The 20,052-nt window shown below is 41.0% G+C and overlaps 1 protein-coding gene across 1 annotated transcript; it reads right to left on the bottom strand.

Moving 5' to 3' along the window:
• Positions 1-16,103: 16,103 nt before the first annotated feature.
• LOC117258832 (N-acetyltransferase family 8 member 3) lies at positions 16,104-19,115 on the bottom strand. The gene is made up of 2 exons (XM_033630001.2): positions 18,528-19,115; positions 16,104-17,945 (listed from the first exon to the last, which is right to left on the bottom strand). Exons 1-2 carry the CDS (start codon positions 18,544-18,546, stop codon positions 17,191-17,193), a joined length of 774 nt encoding a protein of 257 aa, XP_033485892.1. The 5' UTR covers positions 18,547-19,115; the 3' UTR covers positions 16,104-17,190.
• Positions 19,116-20,052: the final 937 nt, after the last annotated feature.

Raw genomic sequence — 20,052 nt, 5'->3', positions numbered from 1 at the left:
CTCTGTATCAGCGCTGTATTTTCTCATTAAATTCAAGTAGTAGAGCCAATATCATTTTGAGACTGAGTAAATGGAGGGCTTCATTGACGGTTGAACAGTAACTCTCATAAGCCAAAACAGCTCCCACCTTTATTATGCATCATAAAATGAAGCAGCTGTACAGTTCAGTAGAATGAGTCATATAAAATCAACCCCTAATATACTTCAAGTTCAGCTTCACACGAAGCCAACGTTTTCTACTAATGAGTGAGTTTCAGTTGAACACGCTGATCGTGGCAGTTTACATGTTGTATTGTCTGTATAATCAGTTCAGCAATGTTGTTCTTCAGTCCATAATTAATTTGTGTTTTGATATTTAACGCTGAGCTGACGGGAGGAAACATTTCCAACATGCCTGGCAATGTGACTCTGCATCATGTAATTGGTTTGAGACTGACAGTCAGACGTCTGATCTCAACAACCAAATTACCAGAATAAATGTTTTCATGTGTTTTGTACGTACGTTTCTGCAAACCACCAGTATGTTACATTTGTATGTTTCGTATGTAGTGGATATCTTTTTTCAATTTCATGTTGTGACAATGCTGTCATTACTGTGTGGTTAGGTTTAGGGACAAAAAACACTTGGTTATGGTAGGGAAACTATAAATGTTTTGTTTAAAATGCCCAATATTATCGGCACAACTACGGATAGAAATGTCCCAGACATCTCCTTAAAAACATAGACTTTTGTCGCCACAACCACAGATGGAAATGTCCTGCATGTGTCCTTAAAAAACATCCACTTTTATCGCCAAACACACTGCTGGTCTTGAACCACGGTCTGCTGCTTGGCAGCCTTCTCACCTCAGTCTCAAGCCATGTCCCAAATGTCTCCCTAAAAACATTCGCTTTTGTCACCACAACTACTGATAGAAATGTCTCGGATGTTGCCTTAAAAAATATCTGCTATTGTCGCCACAACTACAGATAGAAATGTCCTGGACATCTCCTTAAAAAACATCCACTTTTGTTGCCACAATTACAAAAGGAAATGTCCCAGATGTCTCCCTAAAAAACATCTGTTTTTGTCGCTACAACCACACATGGAAGTGTCCTGCACGTCTCCTTAAAAATATCTCAATCTCCTCAACGTCTACTTAAAAAATATCTGTTTTTGTTGGCACAACTATGGAATGGAAATGTCCAGGACATCTCCCTAAAAAAACATTCGCTCTTGTGGCCGTAACCACAGATGGAAATGTCCTGAATATCTCCCTTAAAAACATTCGCTTTTGTCACCAAAACCACAGATGGAAATGTCCCAGCCGTCTCCTAAAAAAATATCTGCTTTTGTTGCCAAAACAACGGATAGAGATTTCCAGGGCGTCTTCCTAAAAACATATACTTTTGTTGCCACAACCACAGATGGAAATGTCCTGGTACGTTCCCTTTAAAAAAATGAACAACCATGGACAGAAATGTCCGAGATGTCTCCTTAAAATTTATATGCTTTGTCATCACAACTACAGATGGAAATGTCCCGGACTGCTCCTTAAAAATATCAGCTTTTGCCGCCATAACCGTGGCCAGAAATGTCCCAAATGTCTCTCCCGCACATCTCCCTAAAAAACATTGAACCATGGTCCGCCACTTGGCAGCCTTCTCACCTCGGCCTCAAGCCGTCATCAATGCCAGCATTTTCTTGTGATGACTGGAATGATTTCAAACATATCGGGCTATGATATCACCTAATCTAATTTATATTTATTTCAATTATTCAGACTAGTAGTGGTAGTGGTGTGGAAAATATTGGGATGTTTGAGTCGATTAGCAGCCACATATTTATTTAACAGCTCTTTAATCAAAATATGAGACGGAGATTTGTTATTTTAACCATTTTGTTCTGTTCGCTATCAATGGAGCGACACCAGTGGGCTAGCTCAGGCAGTCAAATGAAGCTCAGTAGGTTCAATCAAGAAGACTTTCTTTATGCTATATCCATTCACAATTCTTGCTCTAATCCACTTCCACCAGTCAGCTGACTGTGGACGTTCCCTCTCCCAGTTAGCCAATCAAACTTTGCCATGATCTCCTTCAGCTATTCATGCTGCTGCTGCCAAACCTTAAATCTATTCTCCTCTCTGCTCCTGTCAGCTGTCATTTTAGGCAGAATCGTCGTGCCCGTCTGCTTTGTCAATGACGCTGCTGTCTTGCATCAGTATTTCTGCCTGCTCTTTCAGCCCCACCTACACCCCAGCATCCACCTGCAGGTTCCAGCACAGGGGGATATGATATTAAATCATCACTCCTCATTATCTCACGTCAACATATCTGTTGGTCTATCGGAGTCTAGACCCCAAATTCTGACTATGTTCTGCTGTTGAAATAAGCATTTGAAACGTGACTTGTGTAAAGTATGAGCTCTTGCTTTGAGATAATGTGGGGAGGGTGTTACAATTTTCAAGGAGGGAATCCAAAGAAAATACTAATAATGCTGGTGAGGGATTTTTATAGCGTGAAATATAAGATTAAGCCCCTCTCTACTCCAGCAACTTTCACACACTCCCTTAAATGTATTTAAACCTGCATTTCAGCCGTGCAGTCATTCTTATTCTATAATATGCAGAACTCTTACTGTGATTGAGATCTGAGTCTCTCGGTTCATTACCCTAAAATATTACAGAATCAGCTTTAAGCACAGCGTACCATAAGAGAATCACACCATAATTATTACACTATCTTGTATATTGCAATGCAGCTATTGTGGGTAAGTCAGCGTCGAGCCTGAAACATAAAAAAAATTGATTGTCCCATATTTCTCCTAATTACAACAGCTGTGATCAATTTTGCGTTTGTTGTTGTGTCCAATTACTTCCTTGACCAAATCCCAGCAGTCCCCTTGCAGCCGAGCCACAGCTCAGCAAACGAGCTGCTGCCTAATATTGTCTGGAACATTTATCCACAATGTAAAAGTTCACTGTGGTGTAAACATATTCAATACTAACTCATTAGCCACATCTAATCGTACATTTATCTCTATCATTTGACTCCCAATCGTGAATGGTAATAAGACACTAATTGTGGATCCATACATGTTAGTGTTGTACTGTAAGCTGTAATTTAAAGGATCCGGTTAACACGTCTCCCTTGTTTCTCATACTTTACCTGTGAGTGTCTCGGAGTGTGCACTGTGCTCTAATGCTCTGCTCTTATAGGGAAACATATTTATCATTCTCGAACCATGCAGCGAATAATTGACCAATTACTCAGTAAAAAGAAGTGCACATTCTGCATAATGTCAGGTTTGTAAAACGCAGCGGATTGACGGCGCAGGATGAGCTACAGTATCTGTTTGTGTGGTGTGCCTCTGCTACCTGTGTTTTAATATTAAAGTAATTGGCTGGGTTGTCTTCTGCAGTTAAGTTCAGCGGCACGGCCAAAAAGTAACTTCCTGTGGTGCTACAAAGAAGATGAAAAGTGATTATGCAAGGCAGTGGTGAGTAGCATATGATGATGTATGATCCAAACAAATCTACCTCTGGCTCTCAGACAACAACACATAGGCGACTGCGATCCTGATGCAATTAATCTCCATAATCTTTGCCGATTCAATAAGAGCGCTAATAAAGAAAAAGAGACAGACCTGTTTACACACAGGTGCTGTTTGCAATGTTGATTACTTGCTTTGTTATTGCTTTAAAAGTGTCATCAGAGTTTGCTCTAAGATAGATTAGTGCCTTTTCCTCTGATAAACTGGATGGCTTCAATCTTGATCCCAGTCAGATTAATAAAGTACAACGAGAAATAACTTCATGGTGAGAATGCAAAAGAACACACACACACACACACACATACACACACCATCGCACCCTAAAAGTAGTGGACAAAAAGATGTTTTCCAGTCGAATTTCTGGAGCTCATCCTTTGACCAGAGTCTGCCTATTTCATTGATCTCATCTTATCTCAAATTGGGAAGACCTTGGTTCAATAATAACAGATGGATGAAAAGTCCCTGTTAGAGTTGGATGGTACCTATTTTTTCATGCCTTAATACCTTCCTCATATTTTATATACAGTATATGATGGTGTTTGTTAAAAAAAAACGACCCTGAGCTGAGCTGCAGGTGATCTAAGTCACTGTAACATGTCTGACATTGTCTGGTCTACAGTGCTGTGTGCGTCTCTAATATGCTGCTTTGGTGCAGAACATCAGGGGAAGTGCCTTAAACGATGTTTAGCAGTAATTTTTGTAGGTAAATGTGAGATCTGCATCTTCACAACCACAAACAAGGAGGTGAGTTTCTTGACGTTGCGCGGGGAACTGCTGTGGTTTATTAAACTCACAGGAAACTACGATAATTGCTAGAATTTGCAGAGAATTTGCAATGATTTGACAAATATGGGGTGGCACGGTGGTGTGGTGGTTAGCACTGTCGCCTCACAGCAAGAGGGCTCCTGGTTCGATCCCGGGTGTGGGGTTGTGGAGCCCCTCTGTGTGGAATTTGCGTGTTCTCTCTGTGTCAGCGTGGGTTTTCTCTGGGTACTCCAGCTTCCTCCCACAGTCCAAAGACATTTAGGTTGGGGATAGCTTAATTAAGTATTTCTACATATCAGCCCTTTGATAGTCTGGCGACCTGTCCAGGGTGTACCCTGCCTCTTGCCCAATGTCAGCTGGGATGGGCTCCAGCCCCCTCCCCGTGACCCTCAAGAGGATAAGCCGTTAGAAAATGGATGGACAAAACTGCAAGGCTGTGTAGTATTCACAGGGATTGGTTGATTTTCCTTTAACTGTTGTGATTGCCCATTGTTTAAATAGCCCAAAATTCCGAAGCCCCGGTAGTCCAAAAATTGGACCGAAAGCCCATTTCTCTGTCAGGCCATTATGCCAAAAACAAACAGCCATAGCTCCAAATTCATGTTTCTCTACAATTTGCCAAAAAAATGTTTGCATTGTACATTACTGTATGTCACAGATATGTAACATTTGTCAACATAGCTGTGCGTACCTACCTATAACCACTTGGTTATGGTTAGGTAAAGATCATGCTTTGGCTCAAAACACCAGCATTTGTTGGCACAAAGGTTGCAGAAAAAGCAGGAACAGGTCGCTGAAAAACACCTGAATTTGGGGGCTCAAACACTGCTGGAAAACGCCAAGAAGCGCCAGCAAAAATACCCAGCCTTGGTGGCTCAAAAGCCCCTGTGAAATTAAAGCTAACAGGAATTTGGAGCAATGGCTGTTTTTGGTATAATGGGCTGTCAGAGAAATGGACTTCAGGTCCAATGGGACATTTTTTGGACTAATGGGGCGACAGAACAATGGCATGGCACCCATCCTGGAGGGTCTGATTAGCCTATCTACCGTGGACAAGTTTTGCTGCGTTTAATTACTTATGGCCCATAGAATAATAATTGTTTGGATTTCTCAATACCCTGGTATACTGTAATAACTTCATACTACCCCAGCCCTATAAGTTTTTTTATGTATACCTTCGACACCAAAATAGAGAGCAATGCCGGGTTCACACTACACAATATCAGCCTGATTATAGCCTGACACAGTGTTGGCTCGGATTTTGAACACAATGAGTGTTGTACACGATAATCCATTATTTCATCTCGTGTAGTGTGTCATAGTAGGCGACAACCGACACCACGTCTGGGACGCCTCGCAACAATCCATCAGATAGTCTAGCATGTTTGATTGTCTGTTGGCTGAGTCATGGCACAGTTTTATGACTTCATAATCTCATAATCTGACATACTGATTGTTGGAACAGACAAAAATGTTGTGTAGTGTGAACCCTGCATGAGACAGAATGACATAAACAAACACAACAGAACTATTTTTTTCTCAAAAGTTTTCCTCTAAAGTCAGTACCAACACTCATTAAGTATTTCATTATGCTAATAAATCCAATTATCTCTCAGCTGTTGCATGCATGGATCCATGAAAAATTGAAATTTCACACTGTATTTCACCCTGCCTGAAAGTTTTAATGTTTTATTGTTTTACAACATCGAATCAAATAAGATTTAGCATTACTTTTTTGACACTATTTGACAGAAAACGACTGTTTAATGTCAAAGTGAAGTATTCACCTCGTATAAAAGGGCACACCTGAGTCATTACTGATGCAGCCATTTGGTTTTAGAAGTCACATAATTAGTAAAATGGAGATCACCTGTGTGCAGACAAGGGGTTTTAACTGATTGTGGCAATAAAACACGTGTCTGGAAAGCCACAGCTACATGGGAACGAATTAAAAACAACAATGTCAACGTCCTAGAGGGACTGAGTCAGATCCGAGCCAGATCTCAATCCAGTCGAGAGTTTGTGGCTGGACTTGAAAAAGGCTGTTCGCTCATGATCCCCCTGCAACCTGACAGAGCTCAGGCAGTTTTGTAGAGAAGAAGGGGGGAAATTTGCAGCACCCAGACGTGCTGTGTTTGCTGCCAAAGGTGCATCTACTAATTACTGACTTGGACGGGGTGAATACTTATGCAGAGAGAGATTTGTTTTCACTTTGACAAAGAGGGTCTTATTCTGTTGATCAGTGCCAAAAGAGGCACATTAAATCTACTTTGATTCGATGTTGTGAGGCAGTAAAACATGAAAACATCTGAGGGGGGTAAATACTTTTTATAGACGCTGTTGCTGCAGCAATTTTGACTTTTTTGAGACTGTTTGCAAAGCTTTCTCCCCTAACATATCCCCAAAATGGCAACTGACTCATCTGTGGAGCATGTGTATGAGTGGAATTACAATCAAGCTGTCATTACCTTGAGGCCAATTGTACTGGTAATTGTGTGAGGATGACAACAGGTTGGCCAGCATTAAGGCTCATCTTCCTCTGGCTAGTTCAGCACCTGCCTGCTGGCCACCTGCCTAATTTTTTTCTGACGGCCTCAGCAGGAATGATTGATGCCCGAGGGCCTTTGACGGTGTGTGTGTGTGTGTGTGTGTGTGTGTATGTCAGTGCCAAGCTGCTCTATCCATACAGTACTTTCTCTTGAAACTCATTTAGGCCACACCTGTCACTGTGCACACTGGTTGCTTGATGTTTTCCCTTTATGTAGACTTATCATGGACACGCACTCTTTCAAGATAAGCAGGTACTGCATGGTGCTGATAATATTTTGGAAATTCTAAATCACCTTTTGGGGGATTTCTGAGGCAATGAAGGTTAAGAAATGTGTATCTCTGTGTTGTTTAGCTGATGCTGCACAGTGCCTACAGCTGACACCAGGTTTATTAAGACAATATCCTGCTGGCATCAGGCACTATAGTTGACAGGAAGCTCCTTAAGCTAAATTTACACTACACGCCTTTCAAAGTCGTCAGATAGCTGTACTGTTCACACCACACAACTTCTTGTCTCGCAATTGGGAGTCTTGAAGTCTTTGTTGTTTTTCACACTACGTACCTGACTGATTGGCATCAGATCGTCATACATTACAAGATCTTTCCCTGATGAGTGTGTCATGGCAAACTGCTGTCTTCCAAGGTTGTCAGATGTCAACACTTTGTAACTCCCCTCAGTGTCAGACAGTGACGCACAGGGCGCCCATTAGCGGATCTATGTGTTGCACGGCTGAAACACATTGTGACGTGGATAATGTTGCAAAACAGTTGCAGTCAGGTTTAGGCAACAAAACTACTTGGTTAGAGATAGAGATTGGAAAAAGATATGTTGGGTTAAAATAAGTATGTTTGTTATGTAACGTAACTTGACTAACTTGATGTCAGTTCATCCATTTCCATAACCACAGGGGGCTGACATTGGATGAGAGGCGGGGTACACCCTGGACAGGTCACCAGACTATCACAGGGCTGACACATAGAGACAGACAACCATTCACCTGACATTCACACCTACGGACAATTTAGAGTCACCAATTAACCTGCATGTCTTTGGACTGTGGGAGGAAGCTGGAGCACCTGGAGAAAACCCATGCTGATACAGGGAGAACATGCAAACTCTAAACAGAGGGGCTCCCCTACCCCTGAGTTCGAACGCCAAACCACGGGTTTGAAACAGGAATCCTCTTATTGTGAGGCGACAGTGCTAACCACTTCACCACCGTGCTGCCCTATTGATGTCAGTGCATACATAAATTACGTAGCTTTATGTTAAAACAACAGTGACATTTTGTTTCATACGGAACGTGAGTACTTGAGTTACATAGGTTACATAAAGTGTTAAAAAACAATGACTTAGTTTCACAAGGCACACGAACTGTTGTCTCCTGGGTGAAAGTTTGGTTTTGTTTGACCAATCCACCCTGCCGCCCTCCCACTCTACACAGACTTTCTTGCTCTTTAAACTACATCAAGTGTTGCTGTGGATGGGTTTATATTGGAGTTACCTGAAAACCTAGTGTGTCTCATATAGAAGCTAAAGGCTGCCTTTGGCATTGATGTCACATGCACATGCATCAATATTTGACGACCTAGGAATGACAGTGGGCTGGTCATGTGATGCACAGGTTGAAGTGAAAATCAGCAATCATAACATTGTTGGGCTTAATTCCAGTACGTCTGGCGGTAACTCGACATGTAACTAATTACTTTACAGTTTCTACTTTAAATAGTCCCAATCAAATGCTCAGTCCTTTGTAATAGCCTGGTGTAGCTATACATTTAGACCAATAAAGGCCTGTCACAATTGACCTATGGCTAAGTCCCGCCTTCAAACGCGATGAGCCAATCACAGTGCGTATAGCCATTCCCATACACTTGGACATTCTCTGCCTGGACGTCCATTGAAATGCATTACAGAAAGTCAGTTTTGTTCGGTTATATGAGCTTTTTCGGAGATTTGAAGTTTAAAAATGGTCAAACGGTGTGCATGGGGTACACGCAACTCTGACACAAGGTATCCTGAGAGGCTGGGCGACGAGGTGTATTTTTTACCCTTTCCTAAACCACATCTCAACCGAGAAAAGTGTCTCCTTTGGATAAAGTTGTGTGGTAACGTTAGACCACAACATCAACTCAACGTGAATAAGATTAACAATGATGTCTACATCTGTTCTAAGGTAAGTCAACATCGTGTTTGAGGCAACATATTGTCACTTTGCTGGAAAGAAATATAAAGTTATCTTTAACATCTCTAGCTAACGTTAGCTAAAGTTAGCCTAGCGTTAGCTCCTAGCTGCGTTGTTCATCATGTCACCTTGTTTGCTGGGAGTTCATTAGCCTATTTTGTTCTAGCTAACGTTAACTTCTGGAGCTTAGCTTCATTAATTTATCTGTAATCGCAGAGATAACAAAGGTTGGCAACCGTTACGCTGAATGATTCAGTGTAAATACTGTAGCACCAAACTAACGGAGAGACACTCTTGGTAAAGATGATATAAAGGCCGTTATCCTTTTCTCATATTCTGAGCCAAAAACCTTAACTTCAGTGGCACTTTAACTTGTTGTCTTTGATGGTGACGGCAACGATATGCGGTTCACAAGCGTACACTGTGACCTGTAAATTTTAGCTTTTCATCGACCTTCTCAACAATAAAATGATGAATATATCCCTCCAATGCGTAGTTTAGGCCCTTTTGGTTACTTCTCAATGACATTTGATCGTTATGTCCCCCAAAATCAACAATTGCCTCCTGTGAAATGCCGTGTACTGTGACACCTGCCATAGCACCGGGTCACTGAATGTTGATAGTTTGTCCGAGTGAGTGGAGGGGGCGTGGCTTAGCCATAGGTCAATTAGACGCCTGGTCTGGTTGCCAAGCAGTTTGTTTAAAAGTTATTTGGATGTACAGTGGTGGAAAAAAGTTTTCGGACACCCCATGCATTTGTGAAATATTGGATTAAGAATCACTCTTAGGTCTTCAAGTGCAATTTCTTTTAGTACAGTCACAGCCAAAATACTAAATAAATCCTAAAAAAGCCATTAAAAACTTAAAATTGATTGGTTCCATAAAAATACATAAGAAATTTTGAGTATTGGGTCATTTTGGTACCAGTGATGAAGGTCGTTCTTTTTATTAAAAGACACAATTTTTGTTGCCAAGCTTCGTGTGTACATAAAGCCAGCACATTTGAAAGTTCTTCAGACACAAAAATGGCTAAAACAAGGAACCCAATGCAGGAAACACGCCTGAAGATAAAGATTCTCAGCCAGGAAGGGTACAGCTGCCGCCAGATAGCCAGGAAGTGCAGATGCAGTCCTTCAGCAGTTGGATACACTCTGCAGAAATACAGACGAACCAACAGCTTGGAAGACAAACCAAGATCTGGGCGTCCAAGGGTTTCTTCAGCAAGAAATGATCGCATCCTGATCCGCATGTGCAGGCAAAACCGCCGAATGACATCACAGGAGCTTCAGCAGCAGTGGTCAAACCAAACTGGTGTCCAGTGTTCCACCCGCACTGTGCGTGGCCGACTTTTAGATCATGGCTTAAGGTCCTACAAGGCTATCAAGAAGCCCCTGATCAATGAGAGAGAGAGGTTAGCCCGGCGTCGTTGGGTCCAGGCACACAAGAACTGGACAGCCAGGAATTGGAAGAAGATTTTGTGGTCAGATGAGTCCAGTTTCCAGCTTTATCTTCCTCCTACTAATGTGAGGGTACGCAGAAGGCCAGGCGAAGCATTATCTCCAGCATGTACAGTACCTACTGTCAAGCATGGTGGAGGCAGTATCATGGTTTGGGGATGCATGAGTGCTGCTGGTGTTGGTTATCTCACTGTCTGTGATGGCACATTGAATTCTACCAAGCATTGTACCATTCTCGAAACCCACATGCTCCCTTCTGCGCGTGCACTGTTCCGTCGAGGTAAAAACTGGATGTTTCAACAAGATAATGCCCCTTGCCACACATCCAAGGCCAGTAGAACTTGGCTGCAGGAGCACAGTATCCAGGTCTTAGAGTGGCCAGCTCAATCCCCGGACATGAGCCCCATTGAAAATCTGTGGTGGATTATCAAAAGGTCTGTTTCAAAGCATAAACCAAAGAATTTAGAAGAATTAAAAGCAGTAATTCAAGAAGAATGGGACAAGATTACCCCTCAACAGTGTGAAAGGCTCGTGGGGAACATGCCAGCCAGGATTAGAGCTCTACTACGTGCCAATGGCAGGACTACTAAATATTAATTTGATGATGTGATGGTTTATTTATTTTTTGTTCAGTTTTGAACACATTCTCTGTTATTTGTTGACTTTGATACCGACAATGTTGAGAACTGACATATTGAAACTGTCAAGAATTTAGTTTTGTTAGTTTTTCTTGTAAACAATAAACAAAAAAATATAATTTGTATTTGTTTGTATCTGTCTAATGCAGCCACACCTTTTGAAACACGAAAAAGATTTTTCCACAAATATTTCATGATAATATTTGAGATTGTGTAAAATTTTAAGGGTGTCCGAAAACTTTTTTCCACCACTGTATAAAACGAGACTGTTGACCACCCACTTGAGGTAACGTTTGTTAGCTGTTTAGATCACACATACAAATAAATGTTTAAACTTTTGTCAATATGGAGACGCTACACATTGTTAGCTCGGTTCAGTTCATTTTCCTGAAACTATGGGCACCAGAGAAGACTGTAAATCATTCAGATTTACTGGCATGATGAAAAAAAAAAGTGGTGACTCCATTCCTATAAAGCTGACAAAAAGTCAGAATATGTGTCCATTCCTTGACTACCTGGTAAATTATTCATATTCCTTTAGGCTGTAAGGGTCCACTGATCAAAAGAATCAAAAGGATTTTTCATAAAAATTAATATAAGTTATGATTATTGTTTTAACAGGATAAAGTGATGTTGTGTCATAACATAACATATAATTTATATGTTATTCAGAGACTTATTTTTATACTCTCGCCAAATTTAAGTTTTACGGTACTGACAAATAAATATTGCAGTTACTGAAATTTAAATGGGCTCCTACCTTATTACTTTTGTTTTGATCATAGCAGACAAACTGAACCTATTACCTGGATTTTTTTCCTAATTATGAGTCAGAGTCAGAGGCAGTGATACACAGTTCAGGTGAGCAGCGTTCAGTCTCGCTGTCTTGTGTGCCTTTGAGAGACAGAGACAGAGGTAAGGGAGGAACAGCAGGTTGAAGATGGACTATTGCACACAATATTTCTGTAAGTTATTAATAACCTGACATCTCTTGGAAAGCCGCCTAACCCACCAGTTGACCAGCACATCACTCACCCGACCTCACGGCGGTGCAGGAAATGGCATTAATCATGCAATCCATCAATTAGCATCTTATTGTTCCTGCACACAATGGCCAACAGTTCAGGTAATTAAAGCTTGATTTTCTGGAAATATCGACATTAATAGACAATATTTTTCTCCCTTAAGATCAGGAACACATTAAGCCTACAGTTGTGAGTTTAGGTCTATGTGTGGATCTGAAGCAACTGCAGTCACATGACACATTGTTTGGGTTAAACATGAGCATGTTACAGTCCTGGAGGATTATTAATGTGCACCTCCTCCTGTACTGCCTTAATATGCACATTCAGCACATCCAATGCATCAAAACATTGTTTTCTAGTTGGAGCCGCGCCTCGTTTTCAAACTGTATGGTTTGACTAAAATGAACAATGACAGCAATATAGTCCACGATGAGCAGCGCTAAAATCAACCTGCGTAGTTGTGACATTAGAAAGTGTCACATTTATCTTGCAAGTGTACTCTTCTTCAACGTTTGCTTTACTTCCTGGATTTTTCCCACATGGAAATTCTGACCAATCAAGAGCAGCTTTCTCACACAAGGCATTTGATCTGGTCCTCTTGTAAATGCTGCCATGAGAACACGAGCCAACTCTAGGCAATTATGCAACTTTGGAACAAAATTAGACCTTGATTCAGACCAAAGGAGACAACTCTAGGTCTGACAGCACCCTAATCCAGAAATCATAGGTAAGTCTCAACGGTATAAGGTCTGAAGCTGCTACATAGAAAATAAATGGGAGCCTGATTTTGTGGACCCACAGATTGTTTGTTTATACACAAATGAGCTGTTTATACCGTAGTGTTCTCAGCTTTGAAACAGAAAATGTTCCCATATACTCAGAACATTCCCCTGGGTTCTTGGTGTCATCTAGAACATCTTTTACAATTCATTGTCTATGGAGCAGCTCCAGACTTTACACCCTATGACATCAAAAATTTGACTTTTAGCACTCTAGATCTTGGATCTGGGAGAGTTATTCATGCTGACTATTATTTTTGGACTGTCTTGGACTATACGAATAATGTATGAAATTTGAAAATGGGCGTAGTTCCTCTTTAAGCCTCTTCTGTATATTTTTGTTAATAACTTTCATTACTTTTATTCCATCATGCCTGCTGTGATAAGAAATTACTGTTAAATGTCTGAGAAACACTTCGTATTCCAGTTTACTCTGCCAAGAGTATTATTAACTGACTTGTGGTGCTTAATTTGAAGACCTGCCACGGATACGATAAATAGGCCTATCAAATCATATATTTTGTGTCTTATTGTTCCACAATTTACTTTTCATCATAATGATAATGGGTACAATTACCGAGAAAATCTGACAGCTGCCGTGTCCCACACTGTGCCGCAGCAACACTAAAATTATCTACCTATGTGGACATTAATAAGAGAATTAAAGCAGATATTTAAATGTAAGACAAAAGTTACTTTCCTTGGTAACTAATTGCTTTTATATGCAGTAAATGGTTAAGTAATTCATTACCTTTGAGAGACATAACTTGCAATTGTTGAGGTTTCTTCTGTATGTCTTCTACAAACAGCTTTAGTTGCCTTGTATTTAACGACATTTCCAACACATTATCTTTCAAGTTATTTGGCTTGCTTTACTCAGGGTTGGGGTGACTTGGTTGGCTTTGTCAGGCTGGCTTGAGGTCCAGTGGCTCGTGTGTTAATCAAAATAAATCAGTGCTGTTCAAACACACATTAGTAAAAAGAAAATGGGCCTAAACAGCACCTAAAACTACATCAAGTCCAAGGAGGCAAACTCAAATAAAACAATAAGCAAACTTAAAGATTTATGTTAAATATTAAACGGTTGAGAACTGTCTATTCTCGGCGTCTTCCAGCCTCAAACTGGGCACACGTGTCTCTCTTAATTGGCTGGGGTGTTGTGGGAATTGTAGTCCTATTTACATGGTCTACAGAGGCAACCACTAGATGGCAATATTCTTTCACTAGTTACGCAAAAAAAAACTGGCTCCGACAGTAACCAGTTGGTTTCAGTAAATTAGCACAACACGGGTTTTGAGTAAAACACATTGTGTGCAATAGTCCACCTTTCACCGTCTGGCAGCGTCAGTTTGCAACGCAGCCGGACAGAATCCTTTGTAGTGTTATGATATGCCGTCGGTCAACCAGATGGAGCCTGTCACAGCAGTATGATACACGGATGGACAGTGTTAGTTCATAATGCAGCTGGACTGTACCTGTTGCGGTCATATGAAGGGACTGCACTTGTATAGCGCCTTTCTAGTCTTCCGACCACTTAGAGCGCTTTTACACTACGTCACATTCACTCATTCACACACACACATTAACACACGTGTCCAAGGATGATGGTATGTTGGAAACACTGCCAGTAACAACATAATTTAAGGAGCTGGCTGGTCCCTATAGGGTTGGTGGATGGTTCCAACAACCCCAGACTTCTACCCAGGAGCCCGCTGTTTGCTTTCTGTATTAATGTAGAGTCAAACCATTAAGTAACTGTGTGCTTTCGTTGATGTCCCAGCGTTGGTTGTGACATCCCAGAATGCCAACAGCAGACGCACTGGATACCTGCCCCATAATATGTAGACCTAAAAGTCCACTGACAAAGTGGCGATATGTGATGACATGGGATAAGACCATGTTAACAGTTTACACATATAGCTGGAGTGCCAATATATGAGTGCCAAGCTAATGTCTAATTTGTTCCTTATCTGGAGCTCCAAAACTATTCATTACTTACAGGAAATAGTGGCCAACTGTCAGTTTCTTTGTCATTACAGAGTAATTCTCACGACCCTTTCACCTCAACTCTGTCCAGTCCCTCCTCCCATGTGTCATAAGACCACCAATATGGATACACTTAACTTTTTCTCCATTGTTTGGTGTCGATAATCTTTGCCTTGTGTATGATGACCTGAATGCATTGCGTTAAACTGAACTCTTTATCCTCTTTTTATGCCACACACACACACACACACACACACACACACACACACACACACACACACACACACACAGAGCGAGCTCTTTTAGCCCCAAAGAATTTTAAACCTCCCAATGTCCTGATACTATTGCATTTTTCATTGGTATTTTAAGCAAAGAGTTGTGAGGTCTTAGAAGTCAGCTGGCATTAATTCCTCTGAGGCGGAGGGATTCAGCTTCTCCCTGGAAAGAGGCTTAAAAAGAAAGTTCTCCTGCTTCCAAATGACTTAATTTCTCCTTTCTCACATATATTTTTATATTCCTCAGTGGACAGGAGAACAATAGATAACTGAATGTGGATATAGTTTGTTCTGTTCAATGTCCGATAATTAATTCAATACAACACCTTATTGAGATGTATTGTCCCTCCATGTACAAATTATAAATTTATTTGAGTTAACCAGAGAAGTTAAATAATTGTCTTATTGTTTTCCATGGTTGTGGGCAATGAACTGTTAGGGGTGCAGGTGTATACATAATACATCAAGGCAAGAAGAAATACAAAGAAACTGGGATCATTAATGCTGCTCTGTGGAAAAACATGAAATTTAATGTATCTTTTTCAAACTACCGTGAGCTGGAAATATGAGTGAGTATGACACAACAAAGAGATTTCTGGATTAAATGAGACAAGAAGCATAAATTAACAGATACATAACAAGTCCTCCAACTCGTATGACCACATAGGCTGTACGTTCCTACCTCTGAATACAACCCACAGGAGTGTTTCCTAAATTAGTGTCCCTAACAGTGGACGACAGAATAGCTCGTATATCAATGATAGTTTTAAAAATGTGGTGTTACCGGGAAACGGTCACCTTGCACCAAAATTACATGGTAAGGTTTTTTAAAAAAAAAAAAAAAAAAAAAAAAAAAAAGGAACATGACGTATCTCTTTAAAAAAAAAAAAACTACGGTAACGGAACATGACGTATCTCTTTTAAAAAAAAAAAAAAAACTACGGTAACGGAACATGACGTATCTCATGACATATGTCACATACAACACTGTGTGTTTGTTAAAATCAGTCAACGCTGACTTTTGGTTTCACATGGGACACAAACACTGGTCTCCTGATAAAAGTCCTGTGCTTGTTTGATCCATCCCCTCCCTCCAGCCCAAAGCGGACTTTGTCACTCTCTATATTACCCCTGAATTATATTTTTGCTCCTATAATAATTACTACCACCACTCGAGGTTGCCGCCTAACAAAATGTAAATATTGTTCATAATTTCTGCTTGTAAAAAACAACCTATGCGGTCATATTTTGAAGGAGGATGGTCTCATTTTTATGTGGGATTTATACTTCTACGTTGAATCAACGCTGTACCTACGGTGTAGGCTCTTCGTCAACGTAAAGCCTACACCGTACCCTACGCCGTAGCCTGACGTGCACTTCCCCAGAAATGTAACTACACATCGCGGTGACACAGACCTCCTGTTTATTTCTGTAAGCTGAAACCATTTCCCTCAGTGGAAACGAAGCTTTTATTTACTTTTATTTCACAGATAAGAAACAATAAATTGTGAAGACAATAAAGCCTCCACAAAAATAGCATTTTAAGTCTTGTGTGTGATTTATCCTGGCTTCAAAGGAAATCTCTCCTAGTTGCTAGGCTAATTTATACAATGTAAAATGCCATAGGCTTGTGCTAATGACTTTAGCATGCTTGGAAAACATGTTTAGTATGAGACAGTTGTTCAGTCAGTGAACCTTGTGAGTTGTAATGGAACTGAATTTTGTAATGTTATCTTTGTTAGATGTTGCTGTTGTCCTTGGCTTCATATGAGTAGAGGAAAAGTCTGTTACCCACTAGGCTAATTTATACAATGTAAAATGCCACAGGCTTGTGCTAATAACATTAGCATGTTGCATTTGTGGGGAAAATGTGTCCAGATAAAGACAAGTGTTGCTATCAAGCTTTGGCGTAGGTTTTGCAAAGAGCTGATGCACAAGTATAAATCCTGCTTTAATGTACAGTTGAGGTTGTATCAGGTGCTGAGGTCTAAAGTCCATCAAATGAACTTTTCCATTCTCATCACATTTATTCTGGCCAGTTTGGAGAACAAGCGATTAGCGTGTGTGTTACTGTGGGATGCTGTTTGAACAAAGCCGCATTTTTGGTACAGGGAGATGGCCGTCGTCTGTGGCGAGCTGACATCCAGGACCAGACGGGCGTATCCCCGCTCTTTGCAGAAATCAAGAGCCTTCCTCATTAGCTGTAAACCCAGGCTTTTGCGGCGCCATGAAAACGCCACAACCATGTGGGACATCTCGCCATAACTCCCATCACCGGCATCTTGGGCAAACTCTGCACCTCCTCCTCCCATTGCTCCTCCATTCCTGTCATCAAACCTCTCATCCTCCTCCCCTCCACTTTTCCCCATCACCGCCACCATCCCCACCACCTTCGACTCTCCGCTGACATCTGCCTCTGCCACCCAGAAGCCGTTATCTGGGTTTTCCAGGTAGTTGGCTGGAATGTCAGCCATGTCTGTGCTCAGCCTCCTCGTCATGTAGCCTTCGTAGATTTCGTGGCAGCAGTAATAAAGGAGGCCAGCCCATGCGCTGCCAAAGAGTAAAGCTTGGAAGTAGGAGCTGCCTCCCAGCACATAGCCTGCCACAGAAATGCTCAGAGCAATGCCAACATGGTCTGGGTGGCTCAAGGCCTTGAAGAAAGCCGGGTATACATGTTCCTGTATCCCGTTGCGAAACAGCGACATGACCACATGTTCATCTGAGGGTCTATATTCCCTGATGGAGAACTGAACTGTGTGTTAGAGAGGGAGAGAAAGAAAGGGGGAGAATGAGAGCTCAGTGAGACTAATCTGCCTCTTGTTGCAGTAAGAAATTCCTGCAGGATTTCACAATGGGCTCAACACGCTCACGTAACTTGTTGTTGCAGGCAAAAAAAAAAAAAAAAGAATCAATACAGCTCTTACAGAATCTAACCCTTTTCATTTCTAATTTAACTCTATTCCACATGAATATAAAGCCTGATATTGCTTGTGACAACCTGGGGTGAAAATTGCAATTACAATTATTAACTGCACTGGGTTTTTTTTTTTTTTTTTTTTTTAAGATTTCAAGAGTGGTGATCATTGTGAGATGCAATACAATAAGCCTCAAAAGTGCCAACAAATGAAAATCAAAGCAAGGTGAGAACACTGACGCAACAAACAAAAGGTCTTTAGTTTCAGGGAAATGTGTTATGTGTCATCTAGGCATGTTAGTAGTGCCATTCATTCGCACCCCAGCTGTCTTATTAGCGCTGTTGTTCGTAATCAGCTCGCTTACTTGGAAAAAAAAAAAGAAGGTATAAAATATTAACATAATCAGAACATCAACTTACAGTTATTTTTCTGGGCCATGCCGACTCCTTCCCCCTCGTCTTTTCGCTCACTCTGAAGGACTTAACGCTGCTGCTCCCCCTGAACTTAAGCTACAGATTGTGATAATCAGCCATTCACAAAAGGGATTGAACTTAGTCTGAGCATGCTCACCTATGAGTACACACACACACGCACACACAGGGAAGAAACTTGTGGACCTCAAATGACTTTGAAGTATAACTGCTCCTAATCGTATAACATACTGATTATATGAGACATTTAACAGTTAGACCGAGTTGACGGTGATTTGAGGAAGCACGCTCTCTGTTTAATTGAAATTAATCACAGTGTTGCTTTGATTATGAAACGTAGAGTATTTTTTAAAAACTTAATTAGCTTAGTCAACAGAGTAAAGAACTCTATCATTGGATTTCTCAAGGAGGATGAGCACAGATCCTGAATATATTAAGTCAGAATATGAGCTGAATGTGAATCTGCGGCTCATTCGAGCACTTCATAGATATTTCCAAGAATGAAATGTTCTTATTAACCTCTTTTTGGGTGCTTCACTTTTGGTGGCGTTCTCTCAGGAAGCTGCCGTGGATCTCCACACCACCGCTTCCTCCCTGGAATATAAGGTGAAAGTAAAATTAATATTGTCTAGCCCCTGTGACATAAAAGTGTCCTATGGTGTCACTGACAGTGTCGTGTGCAATAACCCGGTGGCCCTCTGACATGATTAAATTTCCTTGGCAGGGGAAGGGCCTTTACACCTGTTTAAATCAATAGCGCTGCCTCATGAATCTGTGAGTGCTAGAAGGTCAAAAACTCTGGAAGTTTCTCAAACCATTTCACAGCTACAATGTGAATTCTGAAGTGTGCACCCCTCAAGTGAAACCTCTTTGTGATCACATGTGGTGAGTATATATTCTCCTGTCTACCTATAGAGGGCTGTATGAAAGAAAATAAATCATAAGCCTCTCTCAGACATTTACCCACTTACATTAATGTGATGGCAATTTTAAGGTTCTCTATGTAGCTTTCAGAAAATCCTTGCTTTTAAAAACACCTTTCTCTGAAGCTGTTAAGTGAACTGCAGTCAGCATCCTCTGTGGCCGTGAGTGAGCACCTGCATCAGCCACAACAGTGACTAAAGCTGGATTTATCCTTGTGTGTCAGCTCTATGCAGACCCTACACCATAGTCTACGCCTTTGTGAGCATTTATACTTGTGCAGTGGTGTGTCTATGTCACTTTGCAGTTTCACCTCCAAAACACTAGTAAAGTTTAGTTGATTAAAACACATCCAAAACACACATTAAACACACATTAAACATCGCTTAATAGTGACATTTTCAAACTCAAACTCTTGTCTTTATCTGGACACATTTTCCCCACAAATACAACATGCTAATGTTTTAAGCGCAAGCCTAATGCATTTTACATTGTATAAATTAGCCTAGTAGCTAGCAGACTTTTCCTCTTCTCATATGAAACCAGGGACAACAGCAACTTTTAACAAAGGTAACGTTACAAAGTTTGGCTC

This window comes from Epinephelus lanceolatus, chromosome 8 (genome assembly GCF_041903045.1).
Source record: "Epinephelus lanceolatus isolate andai-2023 chromosome 8, ASM4190304v1, whole genome shotgun sequence".
Classification (NCBI taxonomy): domain Eukaryota; kingdom Metazoa; phylum Chordata; class Actinopteri; order Perciformes; family Serranidae; genus Epinephelus; species Epinephelus lanceolatus.
Note: the sequence above shows the minus strand (reverse complement) of the source record. Positions and strands in the feature narration are given on the sequence as shown.